The 23,185-nt window shown below is 43.7% G+C and overlaps 1 protein-coding gene across 1 annotated transcript in view; it reads right to left on the bottom strand.

The window, feature by feature from the left end:
- The window catches only part of GRIK2 (glutamate ionotropic receptor kainate type subunit 2), a gene marked incomplete at both ends in the record, with an annotated part of 429,084 nt that extends 420,198 nt beyond the window's left edge, over positions 1–8,886 (bottom strand). Inside the window, one exon of the mRNA XM_081997417.1 lies at positions 8,772–8,886. Within this exon, the coding sequence (XP_081853543.1) occupies positions 8,772–8,886 (115 nt within the window). The remainder of the gene's footprint in view (positions 1–8,771) is intronic.
- Positions 8,887–23,185: the final 14,299 nt, after the last annotated feature.

The following is a 23,185-nucleotide window of genomic DNA, read 5'->3' as shown; positions in this document are numbered from 1 at the left end:
TCTGAAAATATAGGTAGGAATAGAAGATTTGATTGGTCTCCAAGATAAATAACTACTTTCTTCAAGGTTTTACAATGTGAACTGCTGAGACAGGACTTTAATTAATTACTTGCATGTTAAAAAAAAGGTGAAAGTCATAAAATTGACCATGGTGAGCTACGAGGCTCAGATTTTCTTGTAAATGTTTCATGCTTACTAGTGTAATTATTTTTATTATGGAGTGTTCAGTAAGTTATGTCCTAATTGTGTAACTTTTAAATAACAGCATAAATATGACCTAATTGATAGAGCTGATATATGTTGAGCTGCTGAGCTGATTGAGATAGCTGGTATATAGTTAGCTCCTGGAGAAGAACAAAAGCCCAAATGGATGGCAAGTTCAATTACAGAGTAATCTTTAATAAATTTACCCATCTTATTACCTACTAAGTGTGTATATGCACATGAATGAGCATTTTAATAAAAGTGTTTTAAATTCAATATCAGTTACCTTATGACAAAAACCACTTTAAAGTAATAGCTATTTTTATATTCACAGAAATGTGACACTTAATTTGAAATATTTTACTGGAGATACAGAAAGAGCTAAATGTGAAGATGGCACACTCTTCTAAAGCTGAAGTAGTTCTGCATCTTTTGAAGCAACTAGATAAAATTTACTCAGTAAACTTCCACAGAGTAAGTAAACAATTAAATACATATGTTCATAAACAAGTCCTTATTTACAGGACTGATTATGATTACCTGTTGTGAAAACAAACACCGCTCATTTGCTGGTGAGTTTTTAGTAGAATGAGTGACCAGTTTCTGCTTCAGCATTTTTTGTATTTTAATGTCAGGAAGAAGCTGTTGGTCCATTAACATATTTATCTTTCCCTTTTAAATTCCTACCTGAGAATTTGAGTTCAGTATGTGATAATAAAGCTCAAAACCTGGAGAGAAAACAGAAATCCCCACTCAATCCACTTTCACTTCCTCCATGTTGCTGATGACTTGAAAGGCACCGTTCATCTAGCCTAACTTTTGCCATGTAAGAGTTACCCAGTCTAAGCCAACCTTGTCTAATCCTTCTGCCTCCTTCAGTCTCCAAATACTGCAGGCGAGGCCTGACTTGGCTTGGACTAGAAGTTTAATTTTTAGACAGAGATGAGGCCGTTCAGCTTTTTTAATTTTTCATGCAGTTTCCCAGAATGTTACAAAAGCAAAGACTTTCCCAAAAGGACCAGAAATATAACATTCAAACACACATTATTCTTTCAGATAGGTAAGTAATCATTTTCCATTTCAGCTACTAAAAAAAAAAGAAAAAGAAAAAGAGGAAGTGAGGGAAGGGATCAAATGATTCAAGGTGCAAAAGTTAAAAAAAACCCAACTAATCAAACAAACAAGCATTGTTCTTTCAAAAGTATTTTGTCCTCCCATAAAACAACATTACTTTTTCCATTCATCTGTAAAAATACAGCACAGATCATATAGTACTTTAAGATTTAGCTATACGCATTGAAATCAGACAGAGTGTTTATATAATTAGGAAACATCAGAGACACACAGTAAAATATTAAGATAGAAGAAAAAAAGAGAAAAAAGCCATCATACGCTGAACTTAAAAACTCGTCAAGTCCCCTAACAACAGTTTCTGACAGCATAGTAAGTAAGGTCTCCCTGGACTCTCTTCTCAGAGTGTTACTGAGCCTAATACATGAATTAGTTACTCTAAGAATCAGGGTTTTTTTCATGCTGAAATATTGACAGACATTTTCAACATTTCTAGTTCAACTGACTTTTAAATCCAGATAATCAGTTTATTGAAAAATTAGTTTTTAAAGAGTTGGGAGTGGAAATATAAATAACATAAAATAGAGGTGTGACTAATGTGAGTGAATGTATTTCCCCAGATATAAAGATGAAATTTTGTTAAGTACCATAAATGAATTAACTTCCTGATGCATTGATAATAAAACACTGTTCTCCAAGGACAAATATTGTTATCTAAGGACTACAGTGTGCCTGTGCTTTAAACTACACCTTCTGTAGACACCAGTCACAATACTAGCAAAGAACCTGTTTTTATACATCCCAGGCAGAAACATCTAGAAACTGAAACAGTGTCAAAATATATCATCTAAGAATATGTATTTCATTTGAAAGATACATCAAACAAAGCTACCGAAAACATTTGGTATGCGTTCGGTATTATACACTTACACTATTTGGTAACTAGACGAGTTACTCTATTTCAATAGTATTTTGGAAAGACTACACAAGAATAATGTTCAAGGAAATATGAATCCAGGTTGATCCTAATCAGTTGCAAATTTTGATCCAAGTGTATCTTTACAGGAAATGTAGAAAGAGCAGTCTTGAGCACCGCACCCATGTGTCACTTCTAATTTTTGCCCAAAGAAAAATATGTTAAATTTCCTTTTAATGAAATTAAGACTATATATTTTTAACTTCTGTTTACTGTTTTACATAGTATTACAATACCATCTAGTTTATCCAGAGTTGGCTAAGCTCCAGTAATTGGAATAATGATCATTACATGTTTGTTCTGTACTCTTTGCATTACTGGAAGCTTTGTCTGTGTAAATTGAAGACACTGTATAAATCTAAGACTATTATTACTGTACAATACAGAAGTTAAAGACTCGGAGGGGGAAAGTGCAAAATTATAAGTATTAATACGACAGCGGTCTTTGATTCTCTGTATTCCAATTCAGATGTGACAGCATAATGACATTATGTTATCATACTGTTTAATCTAAACTTCCAACATACATTACAACATAACATTATAAAAAGCTTATTCGAAAAACATTAATTTGCCTTGCAGATTGAGAAGTATGGAAATAAGGCACCTTCTAGTTTCTCTTTTGCATTATTGACAGAACCTCTAGTAATTGTTCTTGTGGAAGAGATTAAAGAGGATGAAGGTTAAAACTCAGAAACAGACAAGGTAAATATATTAAGTAGGGGACAAAGGCTTGCTATTATTTGCAATGACTAAAAAATACTTAGTTTATTTTTTTCTAAATCGAAGGATTTTCTCTTGTATAATATATATTTAAAAAGATCTCTAATATTTCAGTTTAGAAAAATCTCTTTTTCTCTGGTTTCTTATCTCTGGTGACAGAAACCATTTCGTTCAGCGACCACATTTAAATGGGAGGTTTTACTTGAACTTTGCATCACTTCAAAAGACAAGTAGCAGTCAGTAAGAAGCGAGTTATACTTCTCAGCATCCAATCTATCAGACAATTGTGTGAAAATCCTTTTACAAGGCTGTTGGTGTTCCAAACACCGGGTGAAAGGATCTGGGGATATTCAAGAAAGCCCACACGAATGAAAGCTTTCTTAACCTACATTAAATCTTGATAATGCAATAATGAGTCTTTTAAAAGGATAATTCTAATTCCCCTATCTAGTGCAATAAAGACTGTATACAGCTAATCTGCTTTGCCCTTTCAATTAAACTCGTCCAGGACATTCTATGTAGTCAGCACCCTGAATGAGTCATTAAAATTCTCGTTCTGTAAGAGTTGTGTGCAGTGCACCGTTGTTTCTAAATTCCATTAAATCCAAATGGTCTTTATCGCCCCATGACCACTGTGACTTCAATCAGCCAATTTAATTACCTTACAAAATTGTCAGCAGAAGCAGCAAAGAAAAACAGGAAAGGCTGTGACGTTATCAAATTGAAATCTTCCTCCGTGCTGTTTAATCTAGACCAGTCAATAACAATGCTTTTCACATCCTTGCTGCCTTCCCGAGGCTCTTAACCTTACTCTTCTTTCAAAGATTTCTGCTGTTGTTTATAAGACGGATTTTGAACTCCTCTCCGTCAGGATGTTAACACATATTGAGAGCTTCTCGTCCTTGGCAGTAAAATTTTCATTGGCTCTAAATACCGGAATTACCAAGCCACGGACCTCGGAGGGCTGCCACAACAAGTGTTTATTTTGCCGATTTTCATCTCATTCTTGATCTGAAGGCAGGCTGCCTTCCCCGCTAAAACCAGAGACGTATATTTTCTCTTTTTTTTTTCCTAAATACAGTCAGAGAGGTTAACCTCCTTCCACTAAAAGTGTGTCATTGCAAAATCCAAAGGAAAGAAAGTGCACATCCAGGAGTGATAATGCAGGTCCAGTCTAGGAAAACTCTACATGATTACCCCGCAGGTATTTTTCACTTGAACTCTTGTTTCATATCCTTTTGTACAGAGCTAGTTCTCACTGCTGTTCCACGACTGGGCCGGTTTTAAAAGCTACTATGTCAAAATAGTCACCTGAACCCCAGAAACTTGTGCTTCGACACCCACTGGCAACTGCATAAGCAGTGGACACGATGAGCTGGCCTATTCTCTGGTTTTGCCACGCTCGATCTTGTAAAAAACAATTCTATGGAGATAAACTCAATCTGTTTGAGCCAAAGGAGCTCAGTTAAGATGTCAGATGAAACCAGTGCTACATCTTCAAGGGGAAAGTCTCCAGTGTATAGTAATTCCCCTCTCCGAGTTACCACATTGGAGTTGAGAAATCAGGTTGTTTTTTCTTCAGTCCCAAAGATCATATGATCATAAACAGCTTTGTTTTGCAGTTGTTAATACTAAGAACACTAATAATATTAATATAATAGAAGGGCACCGGGACCGTGCTAGGCTTTGTAAAAGTTTAATGTGAGGTTTTTAAGAAAAAAAAGAAAACGTCAGTAGTAGGAAACGTTTCTTGTAAGAGTTCAAAACTCTCCATTCGTCCCTTGAAAATTGTTCCCATCTCGCTCTTGGCTTTCTTTTGCTTTTAAGTTGGAAGAAGACCCACCTCCCTCCTCTTATGGTCCATTGTAACCCACAACATTCTGCTCCCTTCCCCATCTGCTTGAATTCAGGCAACTCCAAAGTAACAAAAAGCCGAGACTACAGACACGGGCCTCCACATTTCTTTACCCTTCTTCACGAGTGTGCTGAAGAAAACAAAATATCTCACGAAGTGGGGAAACACTTATCAGGCCAGTGAGCCCCCTGCCGTGGAGATCTTTAGTCTTTCACCACACTTTAATGAATAGTGAGTTACCTGAGAGGGAATGAGAAAACGCAATGGCCAAACCGCTTTCACCAGGCACAGGTCCCTCTTCACACCTTTGCTGTAGGAAAGACGAATTGCTCACGGCAGCAGAGACAAGGCCCGAACGGGACAATTTAAATAAAGGATGGTATTTTTAGAGTGTTCCAGATTTCAAAGAGCTGACATTCATGTCCCGTGTAGGAATAGGTAAGAAAAGAGGTGTTTTAAACAGCCCGGGCTCTTACTGCCTTGGGCAAGGAGAAGGGGCGGGTTTCTGGAAACACAGGTGAGCACTTAGTGATGCTTAACAGCTCTTAACGGCTTATTCATTCAGCCTTACAGGGCAAAGTGCTGGGATGTCCCCAGGGAGGTAAAGGCAGAAGCGAGGGGGCCTACGAAAAGGTGGTGGGGTGGAGGCTGAGGCCAGCCCCGGACCGCGCGCCCTGCCCAGTGTGTGTGGGGGGGCGGAGGAGTGGCTCGGCTGGGCTGTGGATCTGCCCCGTTACCTGATGTTTCTGAGGAGCCGCAGCCCTGGATCTGCTCTTACACAGGAGCAAGTAAATCGGGAAGCTACGAAACGTGATCCCCGATAACGGAACGGATCTGCCGGCGGTCACGTTTTTGTATGGTACCAAGTGATAAGGAAAACGTTTCCATCACACTTAGCACAGCGGAGAGACAAATACTAGGCTGCTGCTTCTCTCGCTCGTCAAGTTGGGACCTGTCCTTTTACCGGCAGCAAGGTTTTAGGACGGTTCCCCTTTGAAACCCTCGAGGACCATGGGCACAAGCCTCACCCTCAGCGTTTCCTGGTCTTGCTCACGGGAAGCTATTCAGTAAAGGGCAAGTGGGGGAGCTTGGCCGCATGCCCCATGAAGCAAGGTGTCATCTAGGAAGGGCACCTAGTTGTGATGCCCAAATACCACGTTGCCCTGTTCCAGCAGCAGGCGGGCGTCCAGACGCCCAAGTGATTGCCTCTGGGGAAGGGAATTATGCCATCGCAGCAGCTTCTCCCCGTTTGCTCCACAAGGTGCAGGCAAAAATAACCCCCCGCATTTGACAGATAACCCAGGAGGCTCGACTTCCCTGTGTGATTGCTAAAAAGTAGCATGAAAGCGAAGAGAGAGAGAAAGGACACGCTGGCTAGTCCCAACAGTGAAAGAAGCCGTGGGAAGGACAATGCGAATCCATGGTGGTTAATTTGCACAGGAGGAATGAGGGGGCTGGAGCTCTGGCAGGCTTCAAGCTCTCCCTTGTTGCCATAGCGCTGCTGGCGGAGGAAGAAGAGCGGGGGCTGGCAGGCTGCCTTCTGGAGGGAATCTCCTCAGCTCTCGCTTCTCCTCGGGAAGGCACCGCATCCAGTCCTCCTGGTCGCAAGGACATCCCGAAGGGACAGATAGCACAGGAACCCGGAGGGGGCGGCGGGGAATTCCCCTCTCAGAAATAATCAAAGCTTTTCCACCGCTCACTCGCTGCTCCTTCCCTCCTCCCCGCCATGCCCTACGCAGAGGCAAAGATGTCAGCCTCTGGGGAAGGAGCGGGAGTTCTCTCGCGGTCAGAGACACTCCACACCTGGACTAGGTTAAACTCAGAGTCGTTAAAACAGAGATGTGCAACAGGCCCAGCTGAGCAGGGCAGAAGTCTTCCTCGCTCTCTCTTACGTCTAACATTTTCCATACTAATATAAACTAACCAACCGCTCCCTGCTTGCTTCTAAGGCTCAGAGATAGGTTGGCGACAATTCTTTTGAAAGACAAGAAAAAGCATGCCGTGATTCAGACGCGGACTCAATACTTTGCTGCTGCAAACAATGGAGCGAGCACAACCCATTAACCGACTGCGGGACCAGAAGGCAGCTGGGAAGGGAAGTTTAGCCTGGGAAAATACATGCGTGCGCGACCATGTCACTGGGCGCCGGAGTCCCGCTGCACAGCCTTTCAGTCTCAGGATTATTTATTATTCTAATCATTATCAAAACACTGCTCTCCAGGGCTATCTCTATAGGTACACTGGACTAAAAATTCAGAGAGATGCTTATCTAAAGGAGGAAAGCCCACCTCTTGCTAATGGTGCGGCCGGGAAGATGTTTGTTTACCTAGCTAGCCTTGAAAGTAATTTAGACTCCCTCAGCACAGGTTATGAACCCCGGTTCGTCGAAGGCCAGACGGCCGGACAGTGCCAGATTACAGGCAGCCCTAGAACTAATTTCACGGCCATGATTATGGATCAGACTGAATGCAAAATAAAGCCCGCAATGATATACGGACCCGTTTAGCCATGTCCAAAGAAACAAGCGTTCCTGAAGACGGTTGCCAAGAGCAACGTGCCTTAAGCACCACCTTTAGACCAGATGGAAGCAGAAAATAAGTACTACTAGGAATTCAGCACACGAGACCGGTAACAGCCTGGTGACTTTTTAATCATTACCCACCTTTCCCTCCACATCAAAGCGTGTGCGAGAGAGGGGGGAATTTAAACAAAATTAGATACAAACCAAGCCACTACTCGAGGCGAAGACGAGCTTCCAGTACCCCACAGAAATGGATGTAGCGGCTGCTACAGCTTACTGCGGCCAGCACGACTGCGGGAGATCCGCGCTTCCTCCCTCCAGCCGCGCTGTCGGCAGGCGCAGAGGATGCCACTTCTCTGGAGAAGCAACTTTCGGCCTGCCCCCCCGCCGCTCCCGGCCGCGGCTCTCCCGCGAGGCGCGGCGCTACGCCCGCGGTGCCCGGCGCTACGCCCGCGGTGCCCGGGCGGCCAGGAGGGCGCGGGCGTGGGCTCCCGCCGTGGCTCGCCCCGGAGGACTCCCCCGGGCAGCAGAGCCCACCTCGGACCTGAGGTTTAACTTTCGCCCCCGTCCTGCCCTTCCTTACCGCGAAACCTCTACAGGGGATGCAGCGGCTGAAACGTCTACCTCGCTTGCTTTCCTATACACACGTACACACGCGCGCATACACACGCAGAGCTGTTAAGATTAGTTTCATGATCTAGCTGGGATAGTCTTTAAACTGCAAAACCGCTCTACTCTCCTTGAAATTTCATTCTGATCTATGACTTTTTTTACTTTTTTTTTTTTTTTTGCCCGGGGCAACTCATACAACTTTTCTCGCATAGAAAATCTGTGGTTTTGAAACGTATCTCAAAGGCTTTTCACGACCACAGCTCAGGACATAAATCATCTCTTCTCTAACCCTAAATGCCACTGAAGTGGCAAGCAACCAGGCAGACGCTTCAGGAGAAATCAGCCTAAAGGTCTCAAATTAGAGCGTCGCGCCCACACGGGATCGGCTCGGGTGGACCAGAGGCAGGCGGCCAAAACTTAACAACTAGTTGACAGATTTTTAACTGATCAAGCACCACATTAGCCATGTTTTCCACTACTATGGAAACAGAAATATACATTACGAAAGAAGCCACGCAAGCTGCGCAGAGCCTTAGGCAAACGCGTTTGTTTGCCAGTCATTTTTCTCTCTATTGTTATTACAATTATCATCATCATCATCATCGTGCCGTTACTACGGCTACAATGAGCTGCAGCGACAGAAAAAACACACAGCAATTCATCCTTCCGGAGGCAAAATAAAGAGGGACTTCGGTGCCTGACTCCGGTAGCACGTCCCAGCTCTCCCCCAGCACCCCCTTCTGAGTCAATCCTACGTATATCGCATTCAGGCTTAAATGCACAATGAAAAAAGTGTCGGGAAATCTTACCAAATCTTAATACATGTGTGGTTCCTTGTGAATATCCAATCCACAGTAAGCAAAGAAGGAGTCTAATGGTGCATCTGAAGACTGGATTAGTTACAATAGGGGAAATAATCTTCATGATGTTTCTATGCACACACGCGCTGCCTTACTTCCCCCTTCTAAGCCGTCAGGTTTCCCGGTAGGGTGAGAATGAGGAGAGGTAAACTGATGGCCCTCAGACACGATCACGGCATGGTCACAGAGACAGGAGAGAGTCTACGCTTCGCAAACCCATTAGCAATCCCTGCATGTTCTTCATTCACTGCGTCAAGGAACAACCTTCAACTGCAAGGAATGGTGGGACATCCATGTTAGTCGGGGGAGAATCCGTGAGAAATCCAAACACACACAATGTCCAGCCGAGTAAACCTGGGAGGCAAGAAAGGAGGAAAATCAATATGTAATCCGGCTCGAGAAATCGCTGAGGTATCGCCACATAGCGAGAGTCAATGAGCACCAGCCGTTTCACTGGCGAAGCTTTTGCCGTGCTCCCATTCTACTGCACTGCTGCACAGCTTCTGACGCGAAGCCAAGATTAAGTGAGAGAAATTGAGATAGCTCTTCTCTTCTTAAGGCTGCCTGCCAGACAGCCTTCCCAATTTCTGTTATGCAACCGATCTGATCGCCTAGGGTTGTCGGAGGAAAAAAAAACAGCTCGGTTTTATTTACATGCATCTAATTGTTATTAGTATTTCAGTTGTACTGAACAATAGCTATAAGGGTCTGTAGCGGGGAGGGGGCTATAGGGGAGAAGGGAATCGCTTGTGTAAAAATCAATTCATGCATTTTAATAGCTAACTGCCTGGGTCGAAATCACTTAGCTTTAGAGTTGTGAAAGAGGAGGCTGACAATAAAGTCATGCAGGTTACATGAGTAACGTTTAGGGGGAAAAAAAATCATTATATTTACATTCACTAACTGCTACTCACGTTAATGCATGAAATAGGGTAAATGCAATGGCTTATATACTGATTGTCCTCAGGAACTTGCTCCGGACCCAGTGATTACGGAGCACAAGCCTGCTTTTGCAAGGTAAACATGAATCGGCAGCGCTAGAACAGCCTTGTTGAATGCACAGACCTGTTTTGCTTAACTTGCTTGAAATTGCAGTGTTGCTTAAAAGACAGTAACTTGGAGGTTTACTAGTTTATGTTTTGCACTTTATTCTGTGTCACACTCTTATTTTGCACTCTGCTTTCCTTTCACTCTATTATTATGGAAATATTGCTGCTCTTCCCTGTACTGAGAGATCTATGTAGTTTGTCATTTTGCATTCCTCAGTGAGAACAATAGCACTCCCCAGTTTGATAATGGAATACTGAGTTTGTATCTGTAAATGCAGCCACAGACATTTGTCTTTTGGCCAGGTGTTCCAACGAAGATAAACTCACTCTGTGGACTACTTCAGATTTTCCTTGGAAATACAATTAGTTGTGTGCCTGTATGCATTAAAATATGTTGAACCAGGACTGTCAGACTTTGCAATCTAAGTGAAGATTTTGCTGAACATATTTAAGCTTTATTACAAATATTAAAAGATAATTCCTAGATTCCCCATCAGGAAAATGAATCAATTTTATTCTACATTCTGCCTACAGACATCTTTTGTCTCCTTTATCTGCCTCCCTGCCTTTTATTACCAAAGAAAATACCACTGCGAGACTTCCCCCACAGATACATACAGAAGAATACAGTATAAACCTGACTTTACAGAAATAAATACCAATGATGTCAAGCTAATGAGAACACTCTATGGAATCTATCAGAAGTAGAGCATTGCAGAGGTGAGTTACAGTATATTCTTAAATAACATCTGTGTACGGTGGACATGTAAATAAGTAACAGCAGCATTTAAATTATAACGTGTAATGTTCGTGCTCTGTATCCCTCAAAGTGCTAGCAATTCATAGTAACTTTTTATCATTATGGCTTACTGATTTCCTCTGCACGCATTTACTTAAAACACTGTAAAAGGCTGATGAAAAGAAATGTACATTCTGAGAGGGGATTATTAAACATCATTGATTTTTTTTTCCTTAAGATGGAGGCATAACTGCAGTGTCAAAAATAAGTATCATGAATGGCTAGTCCTGCAGTCTAGCAGGGAATTCAATCAGACCATTTGACTATTGGAGCACTTCTAAAAAGAACACCTAGTGTTAAAAGCAAGGATATCTAGCGACTCCTTCAGTTCACAGTTAGAATACCTCCCAGCACAGAGACGCTCTTTCTTGCGTTTGCTGTTTCCTTTATTCTGTTCTACTCGTTCATATTTTATCTTGGTCCAAGAGAAATAAAAGCGACCCGCCTGAACACTGTGAAAATGCTTTTCCTCCCTCCTCTTTCCCCTGGCGTTGCGGAAATAAAAGACATTAGGCATCTTTAGATACTTTTCAAATTGTGAGTGCTCAGATGTAGCTTCCTGTCCAAACTGACTTTTTAAAAAAACATTTAATTTAGTTTTGGTAAGTTGTTTTGAAAACATGATATTCATTGTCAGCTTTACCACATTGGACAAGACATAAACTTTCGGCAAAGTGTCTCCTTTACCGGTCTGATTTTCTAAGGTAATCTTAACCAAAAAAAAAAAAAAAAAAAAATACAGCTACCTGCAAGAGCCCAGCAGAGCTCCTAACTCACCGAGGCGTTTATACACTAACCGGAATCACAAAACAACTTGCCATTCATCCCTTTCGCTACTAAATATTGAGCAGCCCACCCCGCAGCCCCCGGTCTCACGCCTAAGACTCCAGCCACGTTTCGTTTCGTTCCCCCGGCGCTGAGCTCCCGCCACCGCCGGCTGCGGCCTGGGGACCGCGGACAGCGCCCGGCGCGGCCCCTTCAGCACCACGGAGAGCGCTCCCGGCCCGCCGCCGCGCCCGCGAGCCCGGCCACCTCAGGTGCCAAACCGCCTCTTTCCCCCCAGTCCTGTCACAGCACGGGGAAGGAAATTAAACTCTGTCATCGGCTTCTTTAAAGACACGTGTTACACCCGCGATTATGTTAGCTGACCAGCTATTTTATGGCATTTTATGGGTTCAGGAGGAGTGCCGCTCTCCTCCTTAGCTGCCATCACACATGGCCTAATGCTCTGTGTTAACATCCTTCCTCCCCACTTCTTTCAAACCCTAGCTCACACCTTGAAGGAAAATCATAGTCAATCCAGAGTTATTTTCTCAAGAATATAGGTTCCTTATCAAAAAGTAAATCGTGCAAAACATCAGATGTTTTGAACTCACTAAATATTCTGTGGCTGAAGACCACTTATAGACTACACAATTAACTAAAGCCTCAGACTTCACCACCCTAGAGTCCTTTTCTATTAATTGGACTTTAGCTCCTTCGAGGGAGGGAGGGAAAAGGAAGGGTAACCTTTAAAAGATACTTTTGTCCACCCTCCAGAATGATTTCAATATAGAACCAGGCAAATGTTCTTAACGCCTTTCATATTTCCTTCCCTGTGACACAGTTCAAAGGTTGGAAATCCCTAATAAAGTGTTATACTGGAGAAGCTGGTTTTGTGTTTTGGGGGCTTGTCACCACTGTTACACAGTTCTTTTTCAGATTAAAGTCTTTATGAAACTGCACGCCACACTTCAGTGACCAACAGCTGGGAAATCTACAATTCCTTGGCTATGTATTTTGGTTTGTTTTACATTTGTTCATCTGTCATAGACATGGAGCTAACGCATCTCTAATACACAAGGACAATGTTCAAGTGAAGCTGATATGAAAAATAGTATTCCAGCTGTAGGCAGGAACAAGAGAATAGACAGCCTAAGGTCTTTAAATCTTCTCTGGGTAATAAAAGACTACTAAATTCTTTAGATATGTGTCAAGTATAAATAGTGATCGTATGTACATAATGTTTCATTTAGAAAGGGGAGACATGTGATTCTGATAACCTTATTATACCAGGCACTTTTTTCTTCAGATCACATTTTCATGTGCTCTTATCATAATAAAAGTTAACCCCATTCCAGCTAGCAGCCACCTACTGGGATGTATGGGTTTACCACATTACTTTAAAGAGGAAATGGTTTACATTTTCGGGTCATAGCTGTGTCTCTGAGAACCGATGCTAAGAAGAATTTTACACCATTAATCTACTGTTTGTCCTCTCCCAACAGCAACCAATATAAATTTAGTATGCATATAACATATGGTCCCCAAAGCTTTGTTTCTCGGACGTTTTTCGGCAAATCCTTACAAATGCTTCAGATTCACATGCCACCACAGTCCTCCTGCTGTTGCAATCTGGTGTCAGGAGAGCCACAGCTTACCGCAACACCTGATTAGCCACTCCAGATCTCTAGAAACGAGTATTGCAGCTTTGCTGACAAAGCAGTAACACAGTCCTCCCTTTTTAAATGTTTGCCAAAGTATTCAAATGAATGTTGATATTATCATTTAAAAACACATTGCGGCCCACTTGCACTTCACTCCCACCAGCTATAAAAACCATAGGTTCTCCTCTGCCTGTTATTAGCTCAGTCCAAATTTACAACCAAGTTTCTGCTGCACCTATGATTAATGACATTTTAAGATGGTAATTAATTTTTAGCTAGTGGAAAGACGTGCATTCTAATTAATGAACCGAGTATGCAATAGACTTACTTGTTCAGGCACTTTTGGGTATCACAGCAATTCACTTTCCTAGCAGGTTTTAGCAGTAAGAACAAACATTTATGACATTATCTACAGATCAGCCTTTCGTCCCTTCAGTTTGCTTCGTAGTTGGGGAAGCTGTGAAAGATTTTGGGAGGAAGGTGTTTAATGTTTTCCATACTCTTACTCCCCCGAAAGTTGCTAAGGGAAAACGTGAAGAGAAGTTTTCATTGTAATGTATTCATTCCTTTTCAGTGCGCACACGGTTCTTGAAATCATGCCTCTACTCCGTAGGCAGGAACGTCTCTTGATTTACACAGAGAGCGTCAGCGCCCTGGCTGGGTTGGCGATGGATGCTCTCCCAAAGAATGCTGAATTTGTTCAAAAATAAATGACAGGACTGCCGAAAAGCCGAAAGGGGGGCTGGCTGCGCCGTACGGTGGGGGCCGGGTAGGGGCAGGAAGAGACCTCACGGAAGTGGAGACAGTTGTCCACCCACAACTCTAGCGAAGTTATAGCCCATTTCTCACCTCCGCTCCCCCAGGAGAGTGGGGGGCACATCCTCAAGGCTGCCGGCTCGGCCGCCCTGAGCCCGACCCGGGGGCAGCGCTCCGGCCGTGGGAGCAGTTCCTCGCTACCCTGGCAGCCGGGCGGGAGGCACCGGGGGCTGCGCTGCCCTGGCCTCTCGCCCCCGCTTCCCACCCCTCCGCCCCCAGCGTGGGGACAGTGGCGGCTCTGATGGTGCGGAGCAACGTGGGGAGGAGGAGAGGAAGGCGACAGGTTTGCCTACCCCGCAGGAGGGACAGACGCGGGCGGCAGGAGCCTGCCAGCCCAGCAGTGCCCGGGCTCCGCCAGCTCAGCACCCGGCCAGGAGACATCGCGATGTGCCTCTCTCGGCACAACGCGGCCACGGAGCAGCCCCCGGCGCCATCCTCCCCCGTGTCTGTGTCCCCCCCGCGCAGCCCCTCACTGGCATGCAACCCCTCCCGCCGTAGCGGCCAGCCGGGGACCCCGGGACATCCTCCTACCTTGAGCTGCGGGCGGGGAAGCGGGGAGGGAGAGGAAGGCGGAGGCGGGGGGGGGGAGGTAGAGCTGCGGCAGGACGCCGGGGACTGCCCGTGCTGCGGTGCAGCCGGCGTCCGGGCACCACTGACGGCGGCAGCAAGCGGCGGCCGAGAGAGGGAGGAGGGAGGGAGAGAAGGAAGGAGGGAAGGATGGAGAGAGGGAGGGAGGGAAGGAGGGAGAGAGGGAGGGAGGGAACGAAGAAAAGAGGGAGGTCCAGCTCCCGTCGGGAGCGCTGCACAGCGCCCTTTAAAGGAGCAGAAACCCGCTTTCTCCACGGCCGCCGCTGCCCGTTCCCGGCAACGCCAAGCCTCGCCGCAGCCCCCGCCGCCGCCCGTCCGTCACCGGCGGCCGCAAGGCTTCGCGGGCGACCGACGGACAGAAGCGCTCCCGCCTCTCATCCCCACGCCGTCGCCTGAGGGGCCCGAGCTTGCCGGGCGGCGAGTTTTCAGGGCATTAGAAGTCCGAGCTCCCAATCGGGGTCTCAGAGCCCGATTGGTAAACACGGAGAGGCGTGGGCGGTTGGACCCTGCCGGCTGCAAAGCGGCGCTCAGAGACTCCTGCCCCTCCCAGTTTGGCCTCGTGGGTGCGGGGGTGAGCGGAGGGCCCTTACCGCAGCCTGCTAGAAAACCTGCGGGTGCCTTCTGCTGCTTCTCGACTCCTCCCTCACGCTGAATTGAAGCCCTCCTTCCCTGGACTAGCGGGGACTGAGCTCGGACATTTTTTCCCCAACTCACCCAGGCTGGAAGGGGGTTCGGTGCGGGGGAGAGAGAAACCTTGTGCCAGGGCGAGCATGCGGAACAAGTGCGCCCCGTGGGAGCCGCCACCGCCTCTGCCCCCCTCTCTGCCAGATTCACTCCTAAACGGCAACGCCGCGGGAGGGGCGCTCTGATAACAGGGCCAAGGCCTCCCTAATGCGCTGGGGTGTCAAATGCGCACCCCCCCGTCCCCCGTCCGTGCGGGATTGCCAATGCTTCCCTCTCTCGCCCAGACGCGCTCGCCCCCGCAGAGCCCCAGGCGTCTGCCTATTCTCCCCTTCTCCCGATTTTGTTTCGCGGCTCGGACATGCCTTGAAGCGCTTCAAGGATTTCCCCTGCGTGTATCCCCGCCCGCCCACCCCACAGCCTTCCCAGGGTCTGATCTCCGGGCAGATGTGTTGTGCAGTTTGAACACGTCCCTTCGCCTTTCCCTCACGGAAAATTCCCGTTCCCGGATCCGCGGGATCCCACAAAGGGTGCTTCTGCCCAGGCGATCAACTGGGGAGCTCTGGTTATAGGGAGGCGGGGGGGGGAGGGGTGGGGCTCGAAGAGCGTCGAAGAGATGGGGCTGGGGTGGGTGGGGGTTGGTCACTGAAAAGCTCCTATAATTAAGTAAACAGCAGAGTTGTTGTGCGAAGTAAATAAATACTCAATGATCCCATTGTAGAGCCGGGAGCAGGCGGCACAGACCGCGACGGGCTCGCCGCGATTGGGCTCTGGCCGCTGTGACTTGCAGCTTAATCGGCCCCCACAGCACAGCCCTTAATTACTTGCAGCACACTTCCATGGTCGACAGAAAATTCATTAGTGAGTTCATTTGCCTGAAGCTGTAATGGAGATAAGTCTTGTAATAAACAAACGCAACTGCTAAAGCAAAGCGCTTCGTACCACCTTAGGAGGCAAAGGGAGCTGGGGAGGAGATACTACACCAGGAGTAAGCGGGTTGCTCGTGGGGCAACCGAGCGGGACAATGTCATGGAAAGCTGAGCTCTGGGGGGTCCTGCAGGAGGGAAAGGAATCGCGGGGATCCCCACGGGAGTGACCAAGTGATCTCCACGATCTCTAACGAGGCGGGTTAGCGCTGCGGACAGGCAAAGGGTGGGAAGCGTGTGAGGTCAGATGAGCCAACATCTGTGCAAGTAGTGACTCCGTGATTCCGTCCCTCTTCTTTTATCATTGACTGCCTTTGCGCTGTTACTATCCAGAGTTTTCTGACCAGAGCACAAACATAGACCAAGGCAAACTTAAAAATATGTGACTCAAAGATGTCTTTCTAAGATGAAAGAAAGGAAAGCAGTGGAAGAAAAGGGATGTGGCATTTCAGTCCCCAGAATGGTTCTAATATTGCAGCTAGATTGTGTAATACCCTCATGTAATCATTGCACCTCAACTACATTGGTGCAGAGGTTTTTCCCTTGTTGCCTGGGTTACATTTCTGTCCAGATACGGAACCCCCAATGCTTTCCTCAGCCAACAAGAGTTTATGCAGAATCAGGTCCTCCCACAGACAGGAAAGAGGTTCCCAGTGTCAGCAGTGCTGTTATCAGCATGTATCACCTGGGATATTTAAGGGACTTTGCATACATCTCATTATTACTCAAATGAAGAAAGCTGGGGTAGGAAAGTTGGAACAACAAGCCTAAGATCATACTGCAAGTCAGAGACGTAATGGGAAGACATTCTGGGATTCTCTTTTCTCAGGTTTTGAATACTGCAAAACCCCATAATTTTAATACTGACAAAATTTCTTGTTGTATTGCTTCCCAGTTACACTGTGGATCTTTGTACTTTATCTGTATCGACCACCAGAAAGAAACATATAGGAAAGCACAGGCCCAGTTTGTCAATATTCAAAATAAGGTGTACCAGAGAATTTCTCACACAACGTTCTGGATTCTTACCAGACAAAAAACAAACTTGCTTGCTTGCTTCTTTTACATTGTTGATTATTTTTATTGAAATTTAAAACTTTATCAAATAAGAATATACAAGTGTCATCTTTTCACTTTTTATTTAAAACAAGTTTTGTAAGTGCCAATAAGAGTTTCACCCCATTAAAAAGTAAACAAATTTGCAAAGACCTCTGTAAGAATGGTTTTTGGGTTTGTTTGTTTTCACAGCATTATTTCTAAACACATAGCATGAAATAAACCGGGTCTACCACAATCTCACCCCATTAGGTGCATTTAAACCTCAAAGTCAGAAGTAACGTAAACTTGTAGCCTAATTCCTTTAAGCCTTCCAGAATAAAATTACCTAAGGACTACAGATAAATTCTCTCCCCACAGAAATCTATCACTAGTACTCAATACATCTGAATATTTAATACTTTCTTTCTTTCCTGCTTTATCTTTGAATTTGGGTCAGCTATGATAATGTAAACACTGACAGAATTTAAGATCTTTAAAGAGAGTTTCCATGGAATTTTTGAAAATGCCAGATCTACAAACCAACCAAAATAATTTCTTAGGGATTCTGGATGCTGAGGTTTAACAGTCTTAAACAAATTCTGTCCAAATTAATGACCCAAATCTGAGTACTGACACTTATTCAAGATGAGTGGTTCACAGCTTGTGCCCTGCCACAGAAAACACTTTTGGGGCTTCAGATTGCAGACGACTGACTATTTTGTTCTTCCTGCCAGCCATTGTTTTATTTTTTATCCTCTTGCAGTTGTGAACAACACTGTGTGGTCTTTCAGGAAATCTGTGTCCTACTGCTATGGCATAAGGACTTCTGGTACAGCTCATGGGCAAAGAAAGAATTGTTATTTTGGCCAAGGAAAATGGTCCCAAGTTTTGGCTCTTCACGGTTGGTTGCAGCTTTTAATGATTAACCTGTATACTTATATACCTGGTCAAGCTGTCTGCATGTGTCAAATCTTGTCCCTTCAAACAGAAGAATGAGTCAAAGCAGGATGGAATAAAACTAAAAAATATCGTGTCGAATAAATCCTTGTTCTGCTATTATCCACTTGAGGGAGACAATGAGCCATAGGTTACATCCGTATGTCCATTTGATGGATCATATAAAAAATTGAACTTTTAATTGATGAGGGATTTGTACCCATTGTGTGTTACTGTAAATTTTAAAAGTACTGGCCTGTGTAACACAACAGGCATGATGTTTCTCATAGAAGTTCATCGATCTGTATGTCTGACAGTTTTCTTGTCTCTCCTTACTGTCTAGCAAGATGGGATTATTGAATGACTTTCACTGATAGGTCTTAGGCAGGAATGTCTAGAGTCTTTGCAGCTAATATGCCATAAATCTAGAATTAATATCTCACATTTGAACAACCTAGCCTAATTCAAGACTTACATGTTGACTCACTTTATTTTTTAAGAGGTACACCAAAGTGTATTACTTTACTAAGATGCCTAAAATGTAACACTACTGAGAGCCATAAAAGAATAAAAACTTTCCCTGAGTCTGAAAACCTTTGGATATAGAAACATAGCTTGGACATTTCATTTTATTTGGTGCCAGTCATGATACAGTGTACAATATTCTCCAACAGAGTGCCATATTTTGCAGTCTTCCCATGAAGGCTTTCATGCCTTAGCAACCCTTATTGTTATAAAAGATTCTGATGTTTGCCTTAGACAATTTTATGGCAATTGACACTCATTACTCTTCCTCTTACCTGCAGAGGACATAGAGGTGAGTTTATTCCTCTCTCCAATACCATCTTCTGAACATCTGAAGAAATATTATGCAGGAAGCTAAATGTCACTCCTATCTTCAAGGACAATCCAGAAACCTCCAGGTCAGGAAGCTTCACCTCAGTCCCTGGGAAGGTGATGGAGCAGCTAATCCTGAAAAGCATTTCCAGGCACATGAAGGACAGGAAAATCATTAGGAGTAGTCAGCATGGATTCACCAAGGGGAAGTAGTGTTTGACCAACTTGATAAACTTTTAAAATTAAGTGACTGGCTTGATGGATGAGGGGAAGTCAGTAGATATTGTGTACCTCAACTTCAGTACGGATTTAATCAGTTTTCCATAAAAGCCTCATAAAGAAACTGTTGATGTATGTGCTGGATGAGCAGACAGCAAGGTGGATTGAAAACTGACTGAATGTCTGGGCCCAAAGGATGGTGATCAGTAGTGTGAAGTCTAATTGGAGGCTAGTAAGTAGTGGTGTACCCCAGGGGTCAATACTGCAATTCAGTCTTGTTCAACATCTTCATTAATGATCTGGATGATGGGGCAGAGTGTACCCTCAGCGAGTTTGCTGATGACACCAAACTGGGAGGGGTGGCTGATGCACCAGAGGATTGTGTTGCCATCCAGAAAGACCTCAACAGCCTGGAGAAATGGGCTGACAGGAACTGCATTAAGTTCAACAAAGGCAAGTGCAAAATCCTGCACCTGTGGAGGAACAACCCCATGTACCAGTACAGGCTGGGGTCTGACTGTCGGTGAAGCAGCTTGGCAGAAAAAGACCCAGGGGTCCTGGTGGACAGCAAGTTGAACATGAGTTAGCAATGTGCCATTGTGACGAAGACGACTGTTGGCATCCTGGGCTGCATTAGGAGAAATGTTGCTAGCAGGTTGAGAGAGGTGATCTTTCCCCTCCACTTAGCACTGGTGAGACCACACCTGAAGTACTGTGTCCAGTTCTGGGCTCCCCAGTACAACAGACACACAGACAAACTGGAAGGAGTCCAACAGAAGGGAGAGGATGAGGGAACTGGAGTATCTGACATAGGAGGAAAGGCTGAGAAGGCTGGAACTGGTTAGTCTGGAGAAGAGATGTCACAGTGAGGACCTTATCAGTGTGTATAAATAACTGAAGGGAGGGTGAAAAGAAGATGGAGCCAGCCTCTTCTCAGTGGTGCCCAGTGACAGGACCAGAGGCAATGGGCACATAATGAAACACAGGAGGCTCCCTCTAAATATCAGCAAACACTTCTTTACTGTGAGGGTGACCAAGCCTGGCACAGGTTGTTCAGAGAGCACGTGGAGTCTCCTTTGTTGGAGATATCAAAAAACTGCCTGGACTTGGTCCTGGGAAACTAGCTCTAGGTGATCCGTCTTGATTGGTGGGGGGGTGGGGGGAGGGTTGGACCAGATGATCTCCAGAGGTCCCTCCCAGTCTCAAAAGGTCTGTGATTCTTTGATTACCATGTGTCCCTCCAATCTACTCTTCTCTAGACTATTTCTAATCATCTCATAGTTATAATTGCTTTAGTCAGTGGTTCTAATTGGTCCCTATGACTGCAGAACAGTATGCAGAACAGTATGTAGTACAGAAAAGAAAAGACCATAGCCAAAGTAGTGAGTGGAAGGAAAGACTATTATTACTGTTTTCAGGTTCCCATCTTACTCAGAAATCAATAAGATGTTTGACTTCTTTGCAACAGCATGATATTGCAGATTCATGTTTGCCTTGTCACAATAATGTCTAGGTGCTTTTCTGCTTAACTACCCCCTGATTAGCTGTTTCCTCACTTGCATTTGCTAAGCTACTCATTCTCTTTGAAATGTAGAATTTTGTGCTTGTCCCTGTTGAATATCATTCTTATTTTTCCAGAACACTTTTTCAATTTGTTGAGACACATTCTAAATTCTGGGCCTAACCACCACTGTTTCTGCAGTTTCTCCTATACTGTCTTCATCAAACGTTTAAATGAGGCAGCCAAGTCATTAATATTTGCAGTAGCAAATATGCAATAGCAGCATAGCAGGACATAAACAATTCTAGAGAAGTCTTTTTTTCTCTCCTTATGGTTCAACAGCATACCAATGAAATTGTTTTGCACTGACTTTTACATTCTATTTTGCTTATGCAAATGTCATGTCTTGTTCAGGCTTATTCTTAGATACACTATAGTCTTGTTTATGAATACCAATATATTTTATCTAATGTCTATTCCTTGTGCTTTGTTATTTGAGCCCAACAGAATTTCCTCTCCCCCCTTTAAAAAAAAACATATATAGGAATACGTATTCTATAGATTTAATGAATTTGTATATGTCTACCTTTTTACAAATCCAGTGCAAATTTAGATGCATGGAAGAAAAGTATTAATAGCTGGACCAAGAAAGCCCTGTGGCAATAAATGAAGCTTTGAAAAAATGTAAAGATGGAACCTACATGGAGCCAATTACATGATCGGGACCTACTTTTTCATCTAGACTCAGAAGAAATCATAAAAGGTACAAAATTAAATAATTTTTTAAAACTCCACATTTAATGCTTACAAGCGAAATGCTGAAACAGTTACGAAGAAAACTGCTGGTTTGTGTCTTAAACAAGAACTGGATACACCATCTTATAATACAGCCTTAAACAGAGCTCCAATAGATAATAAAAATAAGACCTTAGTTTAATTAGTGGGGAGTGGAAGTTTCTCTAGTATGAGATAATGACAAATAGATAGGTACCTTTGAATTGTAAATATGAAAGAGGACATTCTAATAATGGGAAGAAACCTCAATTTTACTTTGCAATTGACAATTTCCAATGTGATTTAAACTTCAATAATAACATAAGATGAAATGTGTTTTTGATCACTGTGCTTTTTTCATGTCTCTCTCAGAATATACCATAAAAAAGATTAACATTAATCATGCATCAATGAGCTGCAACAGTTTTTGTACAGCTGTATAGTTAAATTGCCAGTACACTTGACCCAAAGTCTCCATACATGAGGAACTTTGTGTTTGTTGATGGCATTTATAATATTAAAAGAGAACTTTTTTTCAACTGTCTGAGTGTGATTTATTCACTGTGAATTTATAGAACTAATTTTCAAGGGGGAAGAACATAGCAGGAGAATTTATGTTATGTATTGTTCCAAACGCCTAATCTTGAAGTAATAATATAAATAGGATTCATAGGTGGTATTTTTGTGTTTAATATACAGCTGAGAGTAGGCCTCCATCCTCAAATATAGAGCCATTTAAACCAAGTAATCTATTATATAGCCTGATGAATTATAATTAATCTCATTCCTTTTCCTGGGATTTAGAAATTGACACTAATCCATTGTCAAGATTCAGATGTATGGCACTACAGATCACATAGCAGTTGTGGTGCGAGCCACATAGCAGCTTAGCCCTCACTACTAGCTATTCGTTAGGACAATTGTTAAAGGGTGCTCTATTGACTTCAGATTCTCAGAATAGAAGAATTAAAGTTTACTAGTGTGTAGAGAATTACAAGATCTGTGCAGTGTTTAAATCTCTTTGAGGTTTTGGAAAGTGAATTTCACCTAAAGCAAGTCTACGCTTCTAATCTACCTTGAAATTATTTTAGTTAGACTATATAATTATATAGTTAAGTGTATTTGGTCCATTTCAGGGGGGCAAGAAAATTGGTCCACTATTCAAACCTAAGCAGTTTATCAGATATGGAAAGCCATTTCTAGTATGTGAAAATACTCCCTGGGGCATATTCCTCTACGATATGCATTCTAAGTAGGTAGGAAGTCACATACCCTGTATATTATAAAACAGAATAATGACCTACTTTAGCAACGATAACCATAAGTGAAGTAATGGGGCCACAAATAATATGTAAAAATAATCACCTTAATTAAGCAATTCAAACTCTTATTTATTCACTACTTTTCACATTTTAAACATTTATAAGCACCTTTACTTCCTTAATTTCTTTGCTATCTATCTCATTCCTTCGCTGAGAAGAAGTAGCAAGTTTCACTTCAATCTGAGTTTTTAGTAGGAAAAAATTTTTAGCTTCTGGGAGAACAGCTTCAGCATCGCAGTCAGCACGGTTCAAATATTTACTTAAATATCTTGCCAAATTAGGATCTGACTTAAAGAAACCATTTTAGGCTGTGCAAGGACCCTCTTTCTCTGGAGAGTATGTTAGTACCCATATGCAGCCTGAGAAATTATGATCACATTTCAGTAATGAGGATTGCTTAATGTCCCCTATTTGGACAGCCCTGAAAATTATCTTGATGATAGCTTAATTT

Source organism: Phaethon aethereus (assembly GCF_964289735.1).
Source record: "Phaethon aethereus genome assembly, chromosome: 3".
In the NCBI taxonomy this organism is placed as follows: Eukaryota; Metazoa; Chordata; class Aves; order Phaethontiformes; family Phaethontidae; genus Phaethon; species Phaethon aethereus.
This window is presented reverse-complemented; position numbering and strand designations above follow the sequence as displayed.